Source organism: Aedes aegypti, chromosome 3 (genome assembly GCF_002204515.2).
Source record: "Aedes aegypti strain LVP_AGWG chromosome 3, AaegL5.0 Primary Assembly, whole genome shotgun sequence".
Classification (NCBI taxonomy): domain Eukaryota; kingdom Metazoa; phylum Arthropoda; class Insecta; order Diptera; family Culicidae; genus Aedes; species Aedes aegypti.
The window spans coordinates 180,513,269-180,532,893 of NC_035109.1; the positions used below are offsets into that span (position 1 = coordinate 180,513,269).

The 19,625-nt window shown below is 39.0% G+C and overlaps 1 protein-coding gene across 5 annotated transcripts in view; it reads right to left on the reverse strand.

Annotated features, from left to right (window-relative positions):
* The window catches only part of LOC5578554 (protein eva-1), a 623,125-nt gene that overhangs the window by 67,749 nt on the left and 535,751 nt on the right, over positions 1 to 19,625 (reverse strand). For all 5 annotated transcript variants that reach the window (XR_002501140.1, XM_021848818.1, XM_021848820.1 and 2 more), the window contains exon 5: positions 9,069 to 9,207. Coding sequence is in view for 4 of the 5 variants with exons in the window: in XM_021848818.1 (XP_021704510.1) it covers positions 9,069 to 9,207 (139 nt within the window). In the remaining variant the exon portion in view is untranslated. The remainder of the gene's footprint in view (positions 1 to 9,068; positions 9,208 to 19,625) is intronic.

Sequence of the window (19,625 nt, forward strand, 5' to 3'; positions counted from 1 at the left end):
ATATTTCAAAAATCTGACATGAATCTAGAAGCCCATACATTTCTGTAGGTGCCAAAATTTTGTAAATCGGGCTTAGGACAGCCGAGATATAGTGGGTTGAATTTAGCGTTCCAACTGATTTTGAGGCTTAGTCCTCGGTGTGTTAAGGACTATTAAAAAATAAAATTTAAATTGAACAAAAATCTGATTATTAAAAATGAAAGCTGTGAACACTAACTTCTAATGACACAATATTGATTTTTAAAAGCTTGCTTTGTTGTCGTATATCACAATTTTAGTCCAAATATTAAATCTGGCTTATTTTTTTTGCTGCTGATGAAATCTTCTTATTTCCAAAAGTTTTAAAGTTGAGATATTTCCTACTAAGACAATTGTAAATGTAAAAATGAAAAATTTAATTCAACTTATGTATGCTGTTATATTTTTAAATTCATGTGATTTTGCACTGTTCTCTAGCATGGGAGATATTCATATGGCTAGCACTGTTCGTTGAAGTGGCAGTACCATGCGCTCAGAATTTTCGTCGCGTTTTGTTTTAGGTAATCAAATAAATTCCATAGCAAAGCAATGCGATAACCATTCCAAGGTGGTCCAGTGGTTCTCAAATTTCCTGTCATAAGTACCATTACGACGTTTCAAATGGAGTCATTTAAGAAAGAAGCAAAGCTCATATTATTTGTTCTAAAAGTCTTCTCTATCCTAATATAATATTAGGATACACTGTAACCTCAATTTACGAACTGAATCGCAAGTTCGTAAATTGAATTGGTTCGTAAAACGAGAGATCTTAATTTGTAAAACGAGATTTTGATTTGACTGAGTTTGCACATGGATACAAAGTGGCGATGCAGTTGTTATATTCGGCTGGAAAATTGAGCAGGAATCAGAGGCAAAAGGAACAAGGAAATTGTGAGACCTAAGCTGGTTACGTAGTCCGTAAAAGGCCTTATTCGCACCAACAACACTTCGTAAGAAATGTTCAAAAATAAATAAATTCTTCAACAACTTCAAGCACATCCCCATCACACACTACGTCATACTCCACAAAGCATACACCTATCTCTACCAGCAACTATGTTCTTCGTTTTGGTAGAATTAATGGTCAGGCCTATCCTCGCTGTCTCCCTCTTAAGAGGCACGAAGGCCTGTTCCACTGACCTGCGATGATTCCAATTAGGTCTATATCGTCCGCAAAGCCAAGGAGCATGTGCGACCTTGTGATAATAGTGCCATTTTTCTGCACGCCAGATCTCCTAATAGCACCCTCGAGTGCAATCCGTCTAACGTCACGAATGAGGTTGACACCTCGTCTGCAGTCCAAACACTTGATTTCGAACCATCCAACGTAGCACGTATCAGCCTAATTAGTCTCGCCGGAAAACCATTATCAGACATTATCTGCCAAAGCTCATTTCTTTTCACTAAGTCGTACGCCGCCTTGAAATCAATAAACAGATGGTGAGACTGCAAGTTATACTCCCGGAATTTGTCTAGGATCATTCGCAATCTAAACATCTGGTCCGTTGTCGAACTGCCCTCACGAAAACCAGCTTGGTATTCGCCGACGAAGGATTCCTCGAGCGGTCTTAGTCTGTTAAACAGGATGCGTGACAAAATTTTGTACGCCGATTTCAGCAGGGTAATTCCTCTGTAATTGGCACACTCCAGTCTGTGCCCTTTCTTGTAGATAGGGCGGATGAGGCCATCCAACCAGCCGTCCTCGCATACCTTCAGAAGTACTCAGTGGATCGACTGGTAAAGCTCCTCGCTTCCGTGCTTGAGAAGCTCGACCGGGATCTCGTTCTTCCCAGCAGTTTTACAGTTCTTAAGCTCGCTGATAGCCTTTTCAACCTCTCCTATGGTCGGTGGGTCCACAGCTTGATCGTCATCATCTATGTTCATCCTATTGCTCGCTACATTTCCATTTTCACCATTCAACAATTGCTGTAAGTGCTCCTTCCACCTGGTAGCCACCGCCGTTTTATCGGTTAGCAAATTCCCTTCTCGATCATTGCACATGGCGGGCACTGGTACGGTATTGTGCCGCGCACCATTGATTGTTGCATAGAATCTCCGCATATCATTACGGTTCATGCTTTCTTGAGCATCAGTTACCACACTTTCTTCGTGCTGCGTTTTCTTTCTGCGGTGGATTCGCTTTTCTTCGGCTTTCGCTGCCGGTACTGCTCTCTGGCTGTCGGATACCGGCCACAAGCATTCGGCTTCTGGCGACATTCTTCATGTCTGCCAATCTCTGGCACTCTTCGTCGAACAAGTCGTTTCGTCTTCGTCGTGGACCAGTGCCAATCACTTCCCACGCCGTTATGTCACAGCTTCGTGAATAGGGTCCCACAGGCTGTCAACATCTCCAGCAACGTTGATTCTTCCTAACCGCTCGTTTAGTTGCTGGCGGTACTGTGCAGCTACCCCATCAGTCGACAAGCGTTGTACCATGCCCACACAGTTACGGATCACCCACAGTGACGGATCACTTTGGCGTTCAACATCGGATAACTCGCTCAAAACATAAACGTTGACGTAAAACATATTTTTTCCATGTTATACTATTTGTCTTCTACCATTTGTAATGTTAAGCACAACATTCAACCGCTAAATAACGGTGTATTTGACAAATGTTTAGTTGGTACCACACAGCTATCATTATATGGTCGTTTTCTGTAAGAAGTGCCGTCAGCATTCATAAGCTCCCTCAGGTGGTAAAATTCAAATGTTATAGCATGTTTTATGCTCGTTCGCTTCGATTAAGTATAAATTCATCTTTAGAAAACATTTTGCTTGAATTTTGATTCAAAATACCGAATTTTAGCACTTCTAACAAGTGATCCATAATATGGACCAGGAAAGGATTGTTTACCACGGTTATGGATCACTTCCAAAGAATGTAGATTTCTGCTATTTTATGCATTGGATTCGACATTTTTAGACAACAGCACTAAGGATGAAACTAATAAAACATCAAGGTTTGTGAATTTCATATTTTAGCAGACAAAAATGGGTGGAAAACTTGGTGTGGAGCGGAAACAGTTCATGTCTCAGTTACTACAATGCAGTATCACAATAAAAAGGGCATTTCACCCTTGTTTCCAGCTCTAATACTGCTATTTTTTGCAGTAATATATGACACATTGTTAACTTTCGTCATACCATGCAATACAGATGCATTGAGTTGAAAATCTCTTAATTTTGCGCACTGATCCGTAATATGTCACAATTTGATCCACAATATGAAAATTGATCCATAATATGGTTTTCAGGAACCGACACAATTTTTAATTTTTATGCAATCCTATGTAAATATTACTCTCAAAACAGTTTACTAACAGAAGTTCCAATTTGAAACGATTCGATTCGTGCTTTTAAAATACAATTTTACGTTTTCCATGTCGTTTTATTGAATTTTATAGGTTGGACGCCACGCTATTTGATCCATAACTGTGGGGTCATGGTATATTGAAGCGCAGCGCTCTGTTTGTTGTGGAACTCGTGACGCTGGATAACCACGCCCGAATTTTATTCAACGAGATAATGATCCGAGTCGATATTAGGGACTCCGGAACCACTTGGATCATATTCCAAAGTTTCCTGGAACATAAATTAAAAGAGTTTTTTGGGTAGTTCTGAAAAATTCAATAAAATCCATCCAGAAACAAAGAAGTTAGTTAAGAAGTGTGGGTTTTCTGCATGTGAAAAGCATGTTGGCTGGATGAAGTTTGAACACATATGTCATCATTAATGCTTAAATCTACCATATCGTATACATACAGTCGTCTCCTATGCTCGAATCTGCCCTACATAATCTATCGTTGTTAACACTCGTTAGGGGCCCCGTGATGTTGCGCCGACTGCATCTTCGAAGTCACAAGCGATCGGCCGGTTGCGTCGCGAGCTGCACTGAGACACGCACTCCCCAGTGAACCACGTATCGTATAAGGATGTGCGCCAAAAATCTCATATTCATACGTCAAAAATCAGAATCGCACAATATGTCAAATCAAAACGAATAAATGTTAACACAAATTGTATATAATTCTCCACTACGATTCATTGTCGACAAACTTTGTTGACAACAAACCATGCCGTAAATAGTATAATCTAGAATCGCATCAAGTTGTATAAACTGACAAATCATATATCAATGCAGATTAGCATCAAATGAAATCGCAATAACTTAGCAAAATTTGCCACCCGAGGTCGGTATCTTCTGGCGGTGGGCTTCAAAGAACAAAGCGTGTGTGCTGTATAGCAAACTTCCTTTGATGTTGGCAAATAATCACATCCTATTCATGTAGCTGTCTGTGGTGTAGTGGTATGGTACCAGTATTAGGGATCCAAAGGTCCGGTGTTCGAGACTTGCAGGGGACTCGTGAACGGCTTTACTATCTTCTCTCTCACCTTGACGAACCTCCTTAAAGTTTACCTTCGACCCACAAAAAGTTTTACCCCAAGACCTTAAACTCGTTCAACCCGATCGTAACCTAAATGGAGTTTGGAAGTCTGGAAGGCCAACCTACCAGAAAACGAAAAACTAAATATCTGTAAAAGGGTGAATTCTTCGAATTGCCCAAAACGGAAAATCAATCAGCTTTCAGAACTTCAACTACTCTTTATTCACGGAAACTCATTCGGGTTGGACCTATTTACTGACGGGTATTAAGGGAAACTATCATGGCCATGAAAAAGGTTTCCACGTACCTGCGCAGGATTTTCGGTGACTCGATGACGTCTGACGTATCCGGCGGTTGCCGACGATGGACGGTCGTCGTTTGATCGCTCCTCGGAGCAATGGCGGGAACGTTGCTTGTCCGCTGACGCTGCTGTAATGGCGGCAGCGACGAAGGGTCTGAGCTCGGGGAGTATGGCCGAATTAACGTTGCGGAGGAGGTGGAGGCTGGACGGAAGGTTTCCGATTTGGTCTTCTGCGAGAGCCGCAACGACGGATTGTCGTGCTTCCCGGGGTTTGATCGCCTCTTCAGGGTCAAGGCCAACGTACCGACGCACGGCTTTGCCTTGGGGGCTCTGACCGCACGCGATGAAATGAAACCCCTCACCTTCAGATTTGGTCCGATCCGGCGTACGATAGTTGGCGACGTACGGGTATCGCGCTCTCGGACTCCGTTCACCTGGGTTGTAGCGTAAGGTGAACTAACGACGGTTTTAGGCGACCGTCGGAGAACTTCGTTCGAAGGGTTGACGAACTTCACCTCCCTCCGTTTAGCTACCTTTACGGCGGGCCTCTTAGTGGATCCCGAGCTCGAATGCTTCACGATGATGGCGCCGGAGACGCCACGGGTAAACCCCAAACTGACTACACTTATCGAAACTTTCAAACCAGCCCGTAATACAAAAAGCGCCTAAGCGCTGGAAAGTCCAACGCGAATGGCACAAATTAATATTTTGTCAAAACGCAAATTTAAAATCTAAAAATTACCTTTTTGTACGAATAATCTCAAGCACGAATAGAAAATTCGCGGGACCACGGTCAAAACGACCGGAAACACGTACAATTTACTACAAATACACAAAAGACACAAAAAACCGTTTTAAACACTCCACTAAAATTCACCTTTTTACACAAATTACCTTCGGTGCGTTATCGAAGGGCACAGAATACAAAATTCACAAACGAACTAGAAAACCGCGATAACTTCTAATCTCCAGCCTTGTATAGAACGAAATGAACGAGCTTAAGTCATTTTTCCTTGAAGAAACCTACATTAAACAATCCCCTTTTTGTCTACAGAATCGCACCAATGAATTTTTCGAATGGCGATCTTAGCGCTTCTGTAGGTTCGTCAAGATGGTGTATATGAGTTACATATATTCAGGAGCCATTACTGCACTCACTACGTCTTTTTATGGCATACATTTAGCCCAGACACAAACCAATTACATACAGTTTCTATTTCACGTTCCCATGAGGCAAAGTCAAAATGAGAATTCAAAACTCAATCCAAGATACTTTTCGTCGATATTTACAAATTTTATTTAACAATTTCAAACTATAATTTTACTTAAAAAGAGAAAAACGTCAAACCGTTTTTCTGTTACTTCAATTAAACTAAAATTCAAATACTATCTTGAAATCAACGAATTAAAAGCAAAATTATTTTGCATAAAAAGAAAAAAACGTCCCAACGTTACAATTAGTTCCATCGTCGTTCTTCAGGTCACATTACCGAGCATTTATCTAATGAAGGGCCCTTTTCCAGTTTCAGATTCCAAAGGATCCGTAAATTTCGGTTGTTCATGGGCGAGTGGAACTGAAAGCACATGTTATGAGCACTAGTCAAAGAGTTATATTCATAGAACACGGTTACTTATTGTTCTCAGGTGACCGCATGCACGGTGCGTGGTTATGATAGCTGGTCGGTAGTTTCGGTTTGGTCTGGTCAGTCTGGGGAATTCGTGTACAGAAGCTGTTGGCGCATTTGAGATTACGGGTCTAATTACACATAATGTTACCTGTTCTGTCGTACAATGAGCCATGCAGTATAGTATCAGTGTGATACAACTGGCACCGGGGTGTATTGCACGTTGTTCATTCGTCACTTAGAGATGAATATTAATTAGTTGTGGTCTGCTAAGAACGTAGCGCTAGATAAGCCAGTCCCTTTTTACCTTATGGAAATAGATTCACCACCATGCACCACGACACGAATGCACAAATCACCATGCACTTTTCGTTCGTTTTCCTAAGGAGGCTTCAAACAATCGACCGACCACCAACTTCTGTCGAACCACTATGACTTGACTGTGCTATAGTGCTATTGTCTTGCTTGTTTTTCGGGCTACTGTTCGCGTAAGAGGGATAGATTTGGAGTTGTCGGATTAGTATCCGAAGTGTGCGAGAGAGGAGCTACGACTGTTGTTTTGTAGGGTTTATTGCATTTATTGATGGAAAATGCTGTGCGGGAAATGATGGCTACATTATATCGGCACTAATTCAAAATTGTTGGTAACACGATAGCGATTTTGACATCATGGCAGTTGATCAACTATTGTTTTCACGTTCCAGCTGCGCATAGAAAGCGTCCTTATCGTCATCATCACTTGCTACACTCTTAAAAATAATGAAAATTCAGGTGGACGTAATTCAAGTTATGACTGAACAACACATGATGTAAGTGATGGAACAACACAAAAACGTGTGATTGAAGATATATTGAACCAAAAATGTAATTTTTCCCGAATCAGACACTAACGTATTAAAAATTGGACACAAATTTACGTCATTTGCCTCGCTTCTTTTATGTGCATCCAAAAGACGTAAAATCGCATGATTTTTTGGGAGTGTGTAGGTGAGGGCTGTGCACGTTAATTATGCTGATATTGGAGAAATGGCCTTTGATCCTCAACTTGCACCCTATCCAGCAAACCTCCTGCAGCGCTACGATGTCGAACTTGCGGACCCTCAATAATTCGGAAAGAATGCGTGTACTTCCCAAGAAATTGAGAGACTTACAGTTCCATGAGTTTCTAATCGTTAGTTCGTTCTAGATGCCTGGGTCTATGCCGATTGTTCGTGCACAGAGTCCTATGCTGGTACTGGGAAGATAATCAGCCGTTCCTAACATGTAGAACAGACGCTGTTTTGAACCACCCCATGAAGAACAGACACTCTGATACGCTACACCCTCAGAAGAGAGGAGCCCCTCTTTCCTGTCTGCATACGACCAAGGTCTCTCCCAGATTTGTAACCCGATTTTCCTTACAATTTCTCGTACCCCAGGTGGCACCACGGGGAGGTACTGGAGTACTGTATAGGAGTTACTGGACAAGGTACTTAGGTATGCGAAGTACCAATGGTACGCATTGTCCAGTCATTTACCACCCATATTCATATTAGTATATTGAGTTTTAATATTTTTCATAGAAGTAAAAGGAATATTGTGCTTATTTGTAGCGATAATCTTGATCCTCCAAGAATGTTGGCTATCTATGAATATGGCACTTCTTAAGGATGTAAATCTAATTAAATATGTTACAGGATGCTATTGTATAAAAAACTCGTGTATTGAACACAACCATTTAAAGGTCTTAATAACATGAGTCTGCTGGACGTGTATCGCTTGTCAAACAATCATTTATTATGCTGGTAGATCTTATAGATCTCATGGATTGTCTTCCCGGAAGTTCTTGGATGACTAAGAACTTCCGTTGTATTCATCAAGATTCGCAGTTAAATTCTTCAAACATTTCTGAAGCATGTATCAAATTTAAAATTCTTCAGTTTGTAACAAATGAGTTTTGAAGCATTAAGAGATGTTAAAACCGTTCAGGAACTACTGTGTTTGGCCATCATTGAGGTAGCAGCCTTTTGCATCCCTCGTGGTATTTAAATATTTCATCAAACTGCAGAGTTCAGTTTCGACTAATGATATGCTCACGAAACAAAATTTAGTTAATAGCACAACGTGTCACGTTTGATACTCTGGCTGCTCATATTAAATGGAAGCATTTATTTATGGTAATGAAACGGTGGTTATTATGACAATTGCTGGCACTAGACATCCTCTTGAAGCAGTTTTGAAAGCTAATGAGTTTGAATATAAATAATAAGAACGTTTCAAATAGTATGTGAAAAACTAAAGCTTTTTTAGGCAAGGTTCATCAATCAAATAAAAAAAGTTTTGCTTTCCACAATAATTATGAAAAAAAACAGGTAATAGGCGTGATATATTGCGATGACTTCGAATGATCCCAATGTCAAATGAATTAATCAAATTGTAAAACGATTTAACTCAAATTCGTTATTCACTATTGTTCACTAAATGTTAGCAATAGCGTTTTCCGTGATTGTCTCGAGGAATTAATAAAAATAAGAACAATTAATTACATGAAGCTTCACTGTTTGTGAAAACAAGTAAATGCTCTCAGTACTTCAAATCACTTCATCCATGAGAAGCGACCACCAAAGTTTGAACACAGCCAACGTTAAGTGTAATTGTAATCACTACCCTATTTGTTGAACCAGGGCAGCTTGCCAAGCCAGAACCAATTTAGCATACGAAAATAATTGGAGAAACCACGCCCGGGGCAATACTTACATGGTCTACACTTATAAGCTACTTCCAAGAACTTTCGGTGACCCGGACAGGGGTCGCCGCCGAATGTTTTCGGCGAAGCTAGAAATTTACAGTGCCTCTTCTTTTGGCATGCTTCCACGACTGTCTGCAGGAGAGAATACTGAAACGAGAAAACAGATAGGAAAGCATTGGTTTAAAATTTAGTGAAACATAAAAGTTGAGTATCATATGGACGTAATTGCAGTGATCGGTTTCCCTTCATCAATTTATTTATTGCATTATTATGGAAGATTGAATGGAATTTCATAATATTTCAGGTACAGTTTCAGGAATTCATTAAACATGGAAATTTGCGAGATTTTTTGGTTGCAGTTACGTTTTTATGTTTAGGCGTTAACCGTTCGGAATGTGTAGGAATATTCAGAATAGCGTATTCTACTTTCAGCTACTCAAATTGCGCTTCCAAGAGTGATTAGCATTAATCTTTAGTCGTAATGAAGGGTGTAACTGTTTCCAGCAATATTGTTGCATCGTTCCTAGGAAATTTACGACCCTCTTCATTATTCTTGTTTTAATTGGAGCCCTGTTTGAACAGCCGCACCTTTATCACAATAGAAGCGATTAAACATGCCTTCGTCGAATAAGGCTCAGCAAACTCCCGAATGGGTTTTATGTGGAGCAGGCTAAGCACTGTCATAAATCAAGCCAGGCCAGAAACAAAGCCCTCAAATGATGATGTTGCTCCAAATTCAACAAACAAGGATTCTATCTATCCTTCCGTGGTTAACACATTAAACGGAGGACCTTAAAGCTCAAGCAAACCTTCGGCGGGCAATATGTGTGTACCGTTTTTACACCGGTGAGGTTTCAATTTATATTCATCATGTCAAATTTATATCTCGAAGGGTTGAATTTATTGTATTCATTATAACGTTCTGCTGTCGGTAGACTGATAATCAAAGTTCAAGTGAGCGCTTTCATTGGTGCTGGAGGCAAATGGACTGCTAACGACAAGTTGTGCGGAGGCCGATTTGCTCTACTTGCCCGAAGCCAAATTTAACATGAATGGTGAGCTGGATAGAATATATGTTCAATATAATATAATTTCCGCATTATCCTCGAATTCCACGTTTCTCGTATTATTAACTTCGAAAAGTTTTCGAAGATCACAAATTTCATAGGGACCGTTCATTAATTGCGTAAGATAATTTTGGCAGTTTTTAAATCTCTCTCTCTCTAAAGTAATATTTTTATATGAAAGAAGAAACGTAAGAAGTCTCGAGCCCTCCTTCCCGTCATAAACCTTTACGCAATTAATGGATGACCCCATAACTCCTACAGAAAAAAACAGACAAGAATGAAATCCATAAACTAATTTTTGGTTGGATTTTATTGAAAATTTCAGAAGATAAATAATCATATATGAGCTATGTTTTAACAAAGTTTATATACTCAACCTATTTTTCTAGGTTAAATGCACGCATCTTGTAATTAACGTTTCATATCAACTCTTTTTACACATTTTCATCCATGTTTTCTTCAAATCCTTGTTATATATGAAGATCTTTCCCGTTTATAAATTATTTTTTGAATATTTTCACGGAGCTTACGCTTCATAATCACTCAGATATTTTCTATTGGACGAAGTTTTGGTGAGTATGCCTCTATCGACAGAAAAACAAAATCGTATGATCCGTACCACTCCATTACTGGTTTCGCGTAATAGCACGATCTGGTCAACACAGAGGGGACCGGAGGAAGGGCAGTAGCTGCTTCTTCCGCATATTTGGTCGTTTCTTCCGGAACATCCAAGCGGGAATTGTCGACGAAAAACTCCAGGCCTGAAATATGCTGCCATCCACTTTAATGAACGTTTAGTCGTCCATTACGATGCATTTTGGCTATACCAACCACTCGCAATACAGCCTCCTAGCACGGGATTTGGCCACTGTATTCTGTTTAGCGGTTCAGTTAGGTGCCTTCTTTACCTTGAAGACATGAGGTCCGGCCCGCTTCGTTGCCTACTGGACGAACCAGACGGAAGAATTGACCTTCTTCGCCACGTCCCAACTCAAAAGGTTCGAATTGCGCTTTAAATAATCCCTCATTCTTGACTTCATGGGGTGGCATATCTTCGCTTTTCTGCCTTTGCCAGCTCATCGCTGGATCATCTGAGTCTTTGAACAATATTACCATTCGGAATATGGTCGATTTGTCGATTCCCTGCTGTTTCGCGATCCACCTGTGGGATTGGATAGGATTTTCCACGACCGCACCACGACCGTTCCTAACAGATCACACGCTAAACTAGTTTTTAAGCATGAGCATAGATGACTGTACAATTCTTAATTGCTACTCCGTGATTGACCAGAACAATCGAAGTTGCACATAGATTTTATGTATGGGGCTTGGGATTAGCCAACCATTCTCAATTGGCACAAATTGAGAGCTCAAAATTTAAAAGTCGTTATCGCCGGCAACGTCCTTACAGTCATGGGTAAAGGGAAGGAATGTTACTAGATAACCTTTGTTAGTATAGACTGAGTATACCTCTGCATCTCCACAGTTGTCATGGAAAGTATATTAATTAAATGGGATAAGGTATAGATCTGGAGTCACCAATATTTGGTGATGCGATCCATGATATAATTACGCCTAATCGGATTCGCGAAATAATTCGATAATCGCATTGTTTGCTGTACAAGTGTTTATTGCTCGCCCACGCAAGAGCAAGCAACGCGACCAATAGGTCAGACACTACTAAGCGATTGCGGCACTTTTTCAGTACGACGCGAACGATGCGCGACTTGTTTGATCCTACCCTCATCGCCCGCCCCCGCAGGGTCAAGCGATAAGATAGAGTCAAACACTCTTACACACTAAACTATTTTTTTTTTCCAAAAACTGTAGAGCCTGGCGAGCTCGTGGTTAACCTCCACCGCCACACAGAGTTCTCGTGCATACCGCCAATAATGATCCTGAGCATCCCTCGTACGGTCCATGCTTCATGTCCATGGAGGACCACCGGTCTTATTAGCGTTTTTTGCATGGTACATTTGGTGCGGTGGGGCACCTTTCTTATTCGCAGCTTCACAACTTCCACTCGGTTCCGTCTATCAGCATGTACTTTGTTTTTGACACCTTACCAACTTTTGTCGCTTCACGTTTCAGGCTGGTATATCTATCTGCCACCGTTCCAAATGTTCTGGACACAATATCCGCATCACCCGCGAAGCAAACAATTTGTCTGGATCTTGTGAATAGCATACCTCGGTGATTAAGCTCGGCTCTCCGCATGGCACCTTATAGAACAATGTTGAACAGCAGGCACAAAAGTCCATCATCTTGTTGAAACTGGTAAGTTCGTCCAAAATCTTCACACCATTCTGCATACCGTCCATCGTTGCTCTTATTAGTCTTGTCAGCTTCATATGAAAGCTGTACTCGTCTATGATTTCCCACAGCTCTCTGCGGTCGATTCTATCATATGCTGCTTTAAAATCAATGAATGAATGTTTCGAGATGAGTTGGTATTCATGGGATTTCTGGAGGATTTGCCTACAGTGAAGATTTGGTTCATCGTAGAGCGGCCGTTGATGAAACCAGCTTTATAACTTCTCACAAACTTATTTACTGTTGGCAATAGACGATGGAAGATCATCTTGGATAGCCCTTGTAGGCGGCATTCAGGATAGTGATCGCACGATAGTTTTCACACCCCAGTTTGTCGTCTTTTCGTAGATGGTGCTTCACTCCTCCGGTTGCAGTTCCGTTTCCCAGATTTTTACAATCCGCCGGTGTGGGCAGGCGCCCAATTTCTTCAGGACCGTTTTGAACAGTTCAGCTTCAATACTATCCTTACCAGCCGCCTTGTTGTTCTTGAGCTGGTTGATGACATCCTTACTTATTACTAGCAGCCCCGTTCAGTTGTACCTTAAATTTCAATCAGTCATATCTCAACAACAGTTCAACCGATTTTCAAAATTCTTTCACGTATCTCATGTCCATATCCTATAGCTTAGTACGGTCGGAAAAAATGTTTTAGGGGTGTTCGAATTTCGTCTTGAGCAATCAAACCAATACAATTTTTTTCGCACACAGAAGCGGCATGAGAATCGTGTTAGAACTAGATTGAATATTCGACAAAGTATTTCGGAATAAGTTGCACTACATTTTGATCGCTTTGAATTTTATCAAGATAATTAATAACTCATCTAGATCAGTTTTATCTCTTGAAAGGGATATTCTAGTGAATAATTTGCTTCTGTCATGTTGTTCAAGGAGACATTTTTGACATTTTTCAACACAAATTTGCTTGTAGCATTGCAGTGAACATACTGGACCTGATATATATTTTTTTGATTGTACTCAAAATTTGAATTATTGAACAGAACTAAGAGATGCTTACAGTTTTATAAGCCGAGATTCAAAGCACTGATATGTTGTTTGTTGAACATATATTTTATTACAGCAGTCAAGAAAACATTTATTAGTATTAATTAGTATTAGAGATAACACTCAAAATTAATCTAGATTAAAAACTTCAAGAAATTCTGTTTTTAAACTGTTTGTCTAAAAATCTAATTTAAAAGCGGTACATGTACATCACTACATCAAGTCCGTCACTGGTATGATTCTATATTTGTTGAAATTTTACTAAATTTTAAGCAAAAATGGCTTTTTACAATGTTTTTTTTTTTTTTTTTTTTGTAAAAATGACAAAAAGCTCCCTAATATAAAAAATATGATTTCTTTATCTAGATATGTCCAATACACAATGTTCAGTTTAAAATCGAGTTGGGGAAGGTTAACTGTACTTAATTTTGAATTAGTTTCAGATTTCACCCATGTTTTTTTTATAAAATTCACATTTTACTTGAGCTGGTTCTGACTCGAACTAAGTTGGAATTTTTCACGCTTTGAAGTGATTTTTTGTGCTTGCGCTTATAGAAGAAGTTCAAGCTTTGATACCAAACAAAACGGAGTTTTATTTTATAACTACCATAGCAAAAAAAAAGATAAAATAAAGGGTTGTCCGAATTAGAACATGGGGGGTCCGAATTGGAACAGGGTTGGTCCAATTCGGATCTTTTGCAGAACTTCGTTCAAACATGTCTAGCCATGTCCTGGTGGGAAACAAAACTCTCTGAGAGAAAAGTCTGCGCGTTGAATCAGGCTTTCAAGAAAACATAAAACTTTTCCTGCCGTCTTCTTCTTCTTTCTGGCATTACGTCCCCACTGGGACAGAGCCTGCTTCTCAGCTTAGTGTTCTTATGAGCACTTCCACAGTTATTAACTGAGAGCTTACAATGCCAATAACCATTTTTGCATGCGTATATCGTGTGGCAGGTACGATGATACTCTATGCCCTGGGAAGTCGAGAAAATTTCCAACCCGAAAAGATCCTCGACCGGTGGGATTCGAACCCACGACTCTCAGCTTGGTCTTGCTGAATAGCTGCGCGTTTACCGCTACGGATATCTGGGCCCCTTCCTGCCGTACATCATGCTAAAAAGATATGACCAAAAAACTGTTACTAGGTCCGAATTGGACCATGTTCCCCTACACTTTAAATTTTATTGACCCTGCTTAAAAATCAACATTCAAATTAATCTCTTAGATGTCCATGAGATGTCCATGAGAGTCCATATTAGATTGCACTCAAATTTTCTTGTACTCTGTAAATCCTAGAAATATACTTTTCATTCAAGCTTGTTTGCCTGTAAGTCAAAACACAAAGTGATGACCTATGTTTTTTTTTAAATAATAATGTTCACAAGTCATAGCATTCCATTGAGATTTACAGCAAATAAAAAGGTGTTAAATGTATGTTTTTTGTTATTTTAGTGAATAAATTGAGTGTAATTATTTTGGTAACAATTCTATAAGCCAATTTATTCCGAAAATCATACGTCTTCTCGAAAAAAAAAAATATATTTATCTGTCAAATATTTAAAAAATATGGGTTGTCGTAGTTTTTAGGTATAATAAATTTGGAATGTAATAAACAGATTTGATTTCTGCTGAAACATGTTCACAAGTCTTTTATATTCAAATTTATGTCAAAAACTACATGTCATTAATTAAATCAAACATTTTATTTTCTTTCTAAACATGTTCACTGCGTATATTTTGTGCTTCAAATTTAAATTTAGAGTCAAAATAGCAGTTTTCTAAGCTGTTGAAGTTGGAGTGCAATCAGAAATGTTTATATTATCATAAACAATTTCACTGGATTTCTATTAGAAGTTGAATGCTGAAGAAACTAGATGTCATCAATTCCAGTTCTGATTTACAGGCAATCAGGTTCTAAAACTAGAGGTTTTTGTAAAGGTTCTGATAAACGAAGTTTTTAATGTGATCCAGAGTTTCCCGTTCCGGTTATATGCTTGTACAATCAAATTCATGTCTAAAAACAACATGTCATCAATTTTCTAAGGCACACAATCAAAACGAATAAGTTTTTTCGTCGTTTTTGGTAAAATAAATTTTGAGTGTAACCAAAATTACTATTTCTGCCCAAAAATATTCACTTTATTTCTACAAAATAATTCATGCCACAAAAACTACATGCCATTGCTTGGAACAATGTTTCACAACCAATCGGGATGAAAATTCAGGATTTCTCGTAAGTTTTTCAATAAAAGAAATTTTGAGCGTAATCCAAAATTCTATTCCTGCTCACACATGATCACTGGACTCGTACAATCCAGTTTATGCCAAAAAAAACTACTATCTTAAATATAATAGTTATAATAATACATTTAATTACTTTGAATTTAGATCTATAGACAAACAGGTTCAAAAACAAGGATTTCTTTAAATTTTTTGATTGATTTAAATTTTGAATGTAAATTCTAATTTCTATCACTACTTAAAAATATTCTATGGACTACTGCAATAGAAAATATGTAAAAAAAAACAACATATTAGTGCTTAGAATTACGGTTCCTAGGCAAACAGTTAAGAAAAAACAATCTTAGTTCTTTTCAGTAACACAAAATTTGAGTGTGATCAAAAATTTGTATTCCTCCTGGAACATTTTCACTGCAAATTATCAACAAGCAAATTTATATCGGAAAAATGTCTTATTGAATAACATTGCAGAAGGAAGATTTGAACCAGGACGTTCATAATAGAAGAAAAAACTGATCTAGATGAATTACGAGTAATCTAGATCAATATCAAAAGGATCAAAACGTTGTGCAACTTATTCTAGAATACTTTGTCAAGGATATCAAACCTCAATCATGCATATCCAGAGCTCTGGGGGTTCTTACAGTTGAAATCAGCGACCAACCCAAAATTGTCCCGTTAGGGTTGTTCAAAACATTTGTTTTCAAATACATGTGTTATGTTTATTATTAATCACGATTATTCGAATCTGAGAAACTAAAAATAATATCATTTTCGGTAAGATTTGATACGATTCTCATGCAGTTCCAGTTAACAAAAATAAAAACAATTCAAATGCTCTTGGGGAAATTTGAACATCCCTAGGAACATTTCATTTTCCATTCGTTCAAAACGTGAGGATATGGACAAGATGTATGTGCGAAAATCTGTTGTGACGTCGCTGAGGTATAGCGGATAATCCATATAGATGATTTTGATCCTGGCGCTACGCGTTACTTTTTTGATCATGGGTCTCCTATAGTTAACTTCCCTCAATGTAGTAACAAGTTGGTTTTCTTTCTTTATCCACCGTGCTGACGGTGTCGTTTCCTCTACCATCGTAATCCTTTGCGCTTGTGTTCTCTGTGCCATTCAGGTGTTCATAGTAGTACTGCTTTCATATTTCAACCACCTCACGTCCATTCGTCAAGATGCTTCATTCATTATTCCTAAACATTTCGGTTCGCAAGACGGAGCCTTTTCGGGATGCGTTGAGATTCTCGTAGAACGATTTGTGATTCTGTCTGTTATGATGACTCTAGCTGTACCGATACGGGAAGCTGGGCTGGAAGTAGGTGCTATGAATGGCCATGTTCTAGGAGGCGGTGAAATCTATCAGTCGTTGTCCATTTTCGTTCGTCAGCCGGTAGACGCTGAACTTTCCAATCGACGGTCTGAACTCCGCTTCTTTGCCAACCTGCGCGTACAAATCTCCTATGATCCTAAATGATCTTGATGTTGTGGCTTATGGAGTAGTTGTACCCACGTTCGAGCAGCGTATAAAATGTGTCCTTGTCATCATCAGTGCTTCCGGAGTGATGCTATGAACTAGAGTTATGCAAAATTTGATATTTTTGCTCCTTTATGCTTAAACTATGCGTACTCAACGTCTGTTTTTGAGCATTATCAAATCTTGAATCAGCTGTCAAAAAGTCATTTTCCAACCGATTTTCTTGAAACCAATGGCATGCGATCCAGATTTGGCTAAATTTGCACGGGCCGCAAAACGGAACCGGTTCACCTAATGGTTCTGGAGTTATTCCGGATTCCGTTGGGGTCAGAACCTGTCGAAATACGAATTTTCAAACAATTTAACTTCTTTACTCGTGCTATTCGATATTTTTATACATAAAACACTATCAATATATACAACTATATACAATTAAGTGCTAATGACCTCGTTGGACACGACAATCCGTTTACTTGTGCCAGATATGTTCCGGAAGTCCTGGGGGAGGTGGTCATTCCCACAATGTTATCAGAACCATTCTTGCGACACCTCCATCTTCCAGATTTGTCAAATAATGAGTGGAAATTGTCATTAGAAAGTTCAGCGACCATTCGGGATTGACCTGGTCACACCGCACATGTTCCGAACACCCTGGCGGAAGTGGCCAATTCCACAATGCAATATAAACCGTTCGTGCGATATATCAAACTTCATGATTTGTGAAAACAAGAACTAAAATAAAGGTTCTGGATATCCATGACCATTCTGGACAGGGTACACTGGACATATTCCGGATACCTCGATAAAAAAGGTCATCTTATAAGTTTTTCAAAAAAAAAAAAAAAACAACACCTCAAAAACCACGATTTGTCAAATAATGAGGGGAAATGGCCATCACAAATTTTAACGACCATTTAGGATTGAACTGATTACATCTGACATGTTCCAAACGCTCTGGCGAAAGTAGCCAAATTCCAAAATGTATGAACTTGTACAAACCGTTCAAGCGACATATCATTCATCATGACTGGTGAAAACAATAGTGTTATGTGATATATTTGCAATTATAATAATAATAATAAAATCATATGAAACTGAAAATGTTGCATGTTTTATATTTTTAAAACCAGTACTGGCACCCATCGCTCGTGACTACATACTGCATGTTGTTTTCTAACAAAAATTGAATATGTTTAGAAAAATGTTTCAAGTGATTTTTATATTCAGCTGATATGGGTTAACATGAAAACAACGGTCGGAAATATTGAAAATGTCATTACTTACTAAAATCATGATCACTGAAGTCGAATATGAAGGCCAAACTCTTACAGGTCATTTACTTTTTGAGTCATTTCAAAATTAAAACACTTTGAATTGTGGAATACGCCTAAAGGTTGGCAATTTCCTAAGGAAATTCTACATTCTTTTTATTAATTTGTAAACTATGCTTAACTGAACACATTTATACAATTTTTGACAACGGAATCATTTGCAGCGATGCCATTTTAAGTAACAACCGCATTTCTTTCGGCCTTATCATTTATAGAGCTCATGTGAGACATGATTCTTTGATCATGTCATCCATAAGCATGAATATTATTGCTTCCAAAAATTGAAAAATATACGCATAAAAACAACTCAAATTTCGCATAAATCTTTATGTTCATTAGCTCATTAATGAAAGTAAGAGAATCACCATTCATGCATTGAAAACATCGATAAATGTTAATTTGAACTTTTTACGAGGAGGATTATTACCCGCTGATCAATGTTACTCCGTATTACGGTACACACGAATTGTTTTGGACAAACTTCTCTTGAAGCAACCAGATTGTATACAAAGGAACCCGTCCTAATTGGTCCTGAAAGCGGTGTAAAATGTAGCAAAAAAAAAAAGAAATTTGATACGTCGCATGAACAGTATTGTGGAATTGGCCAATTCCGCCAGGCCGTACGGAACATATCTGGTGTGGCCAGGTCAATCCTGAATGGTCGTTGAAATATCAAAGGACCATTTCCACTTATTATTTGACAAATCTTGAAGTTTGAGGTGTTGCACGAATTGTTTAGGAAAAAACTTATAAAATGGCCATTTCCCTCAAGATATCCGGAATATGCCCGGTGTACCCCGGTCCAGAATGGTCATGGATATCCAGAACATTTATTTTCGTTCTTGTTTCCACAAATCATGAAGTATGATATATTGCACGAACGGTTTATACAGCATTGTGGAATTGGCCACTTCCGCCAGGGTGTTCGGAACATGTCCGGTGTGACCAGGTCAATCCCGAATGGTCGATGAACTTTCTTATGAACGTTTTTACTCATTATTTGACAAATCTGGAAGATTGAGGTGTCGCAAGAATGGTTCTGATAACATTCTGGGAAATACCACCTCCCCCAGGACTTCCGGAACATATCTGGCACAAGTAAACGGATTGTCGTGTCCAACG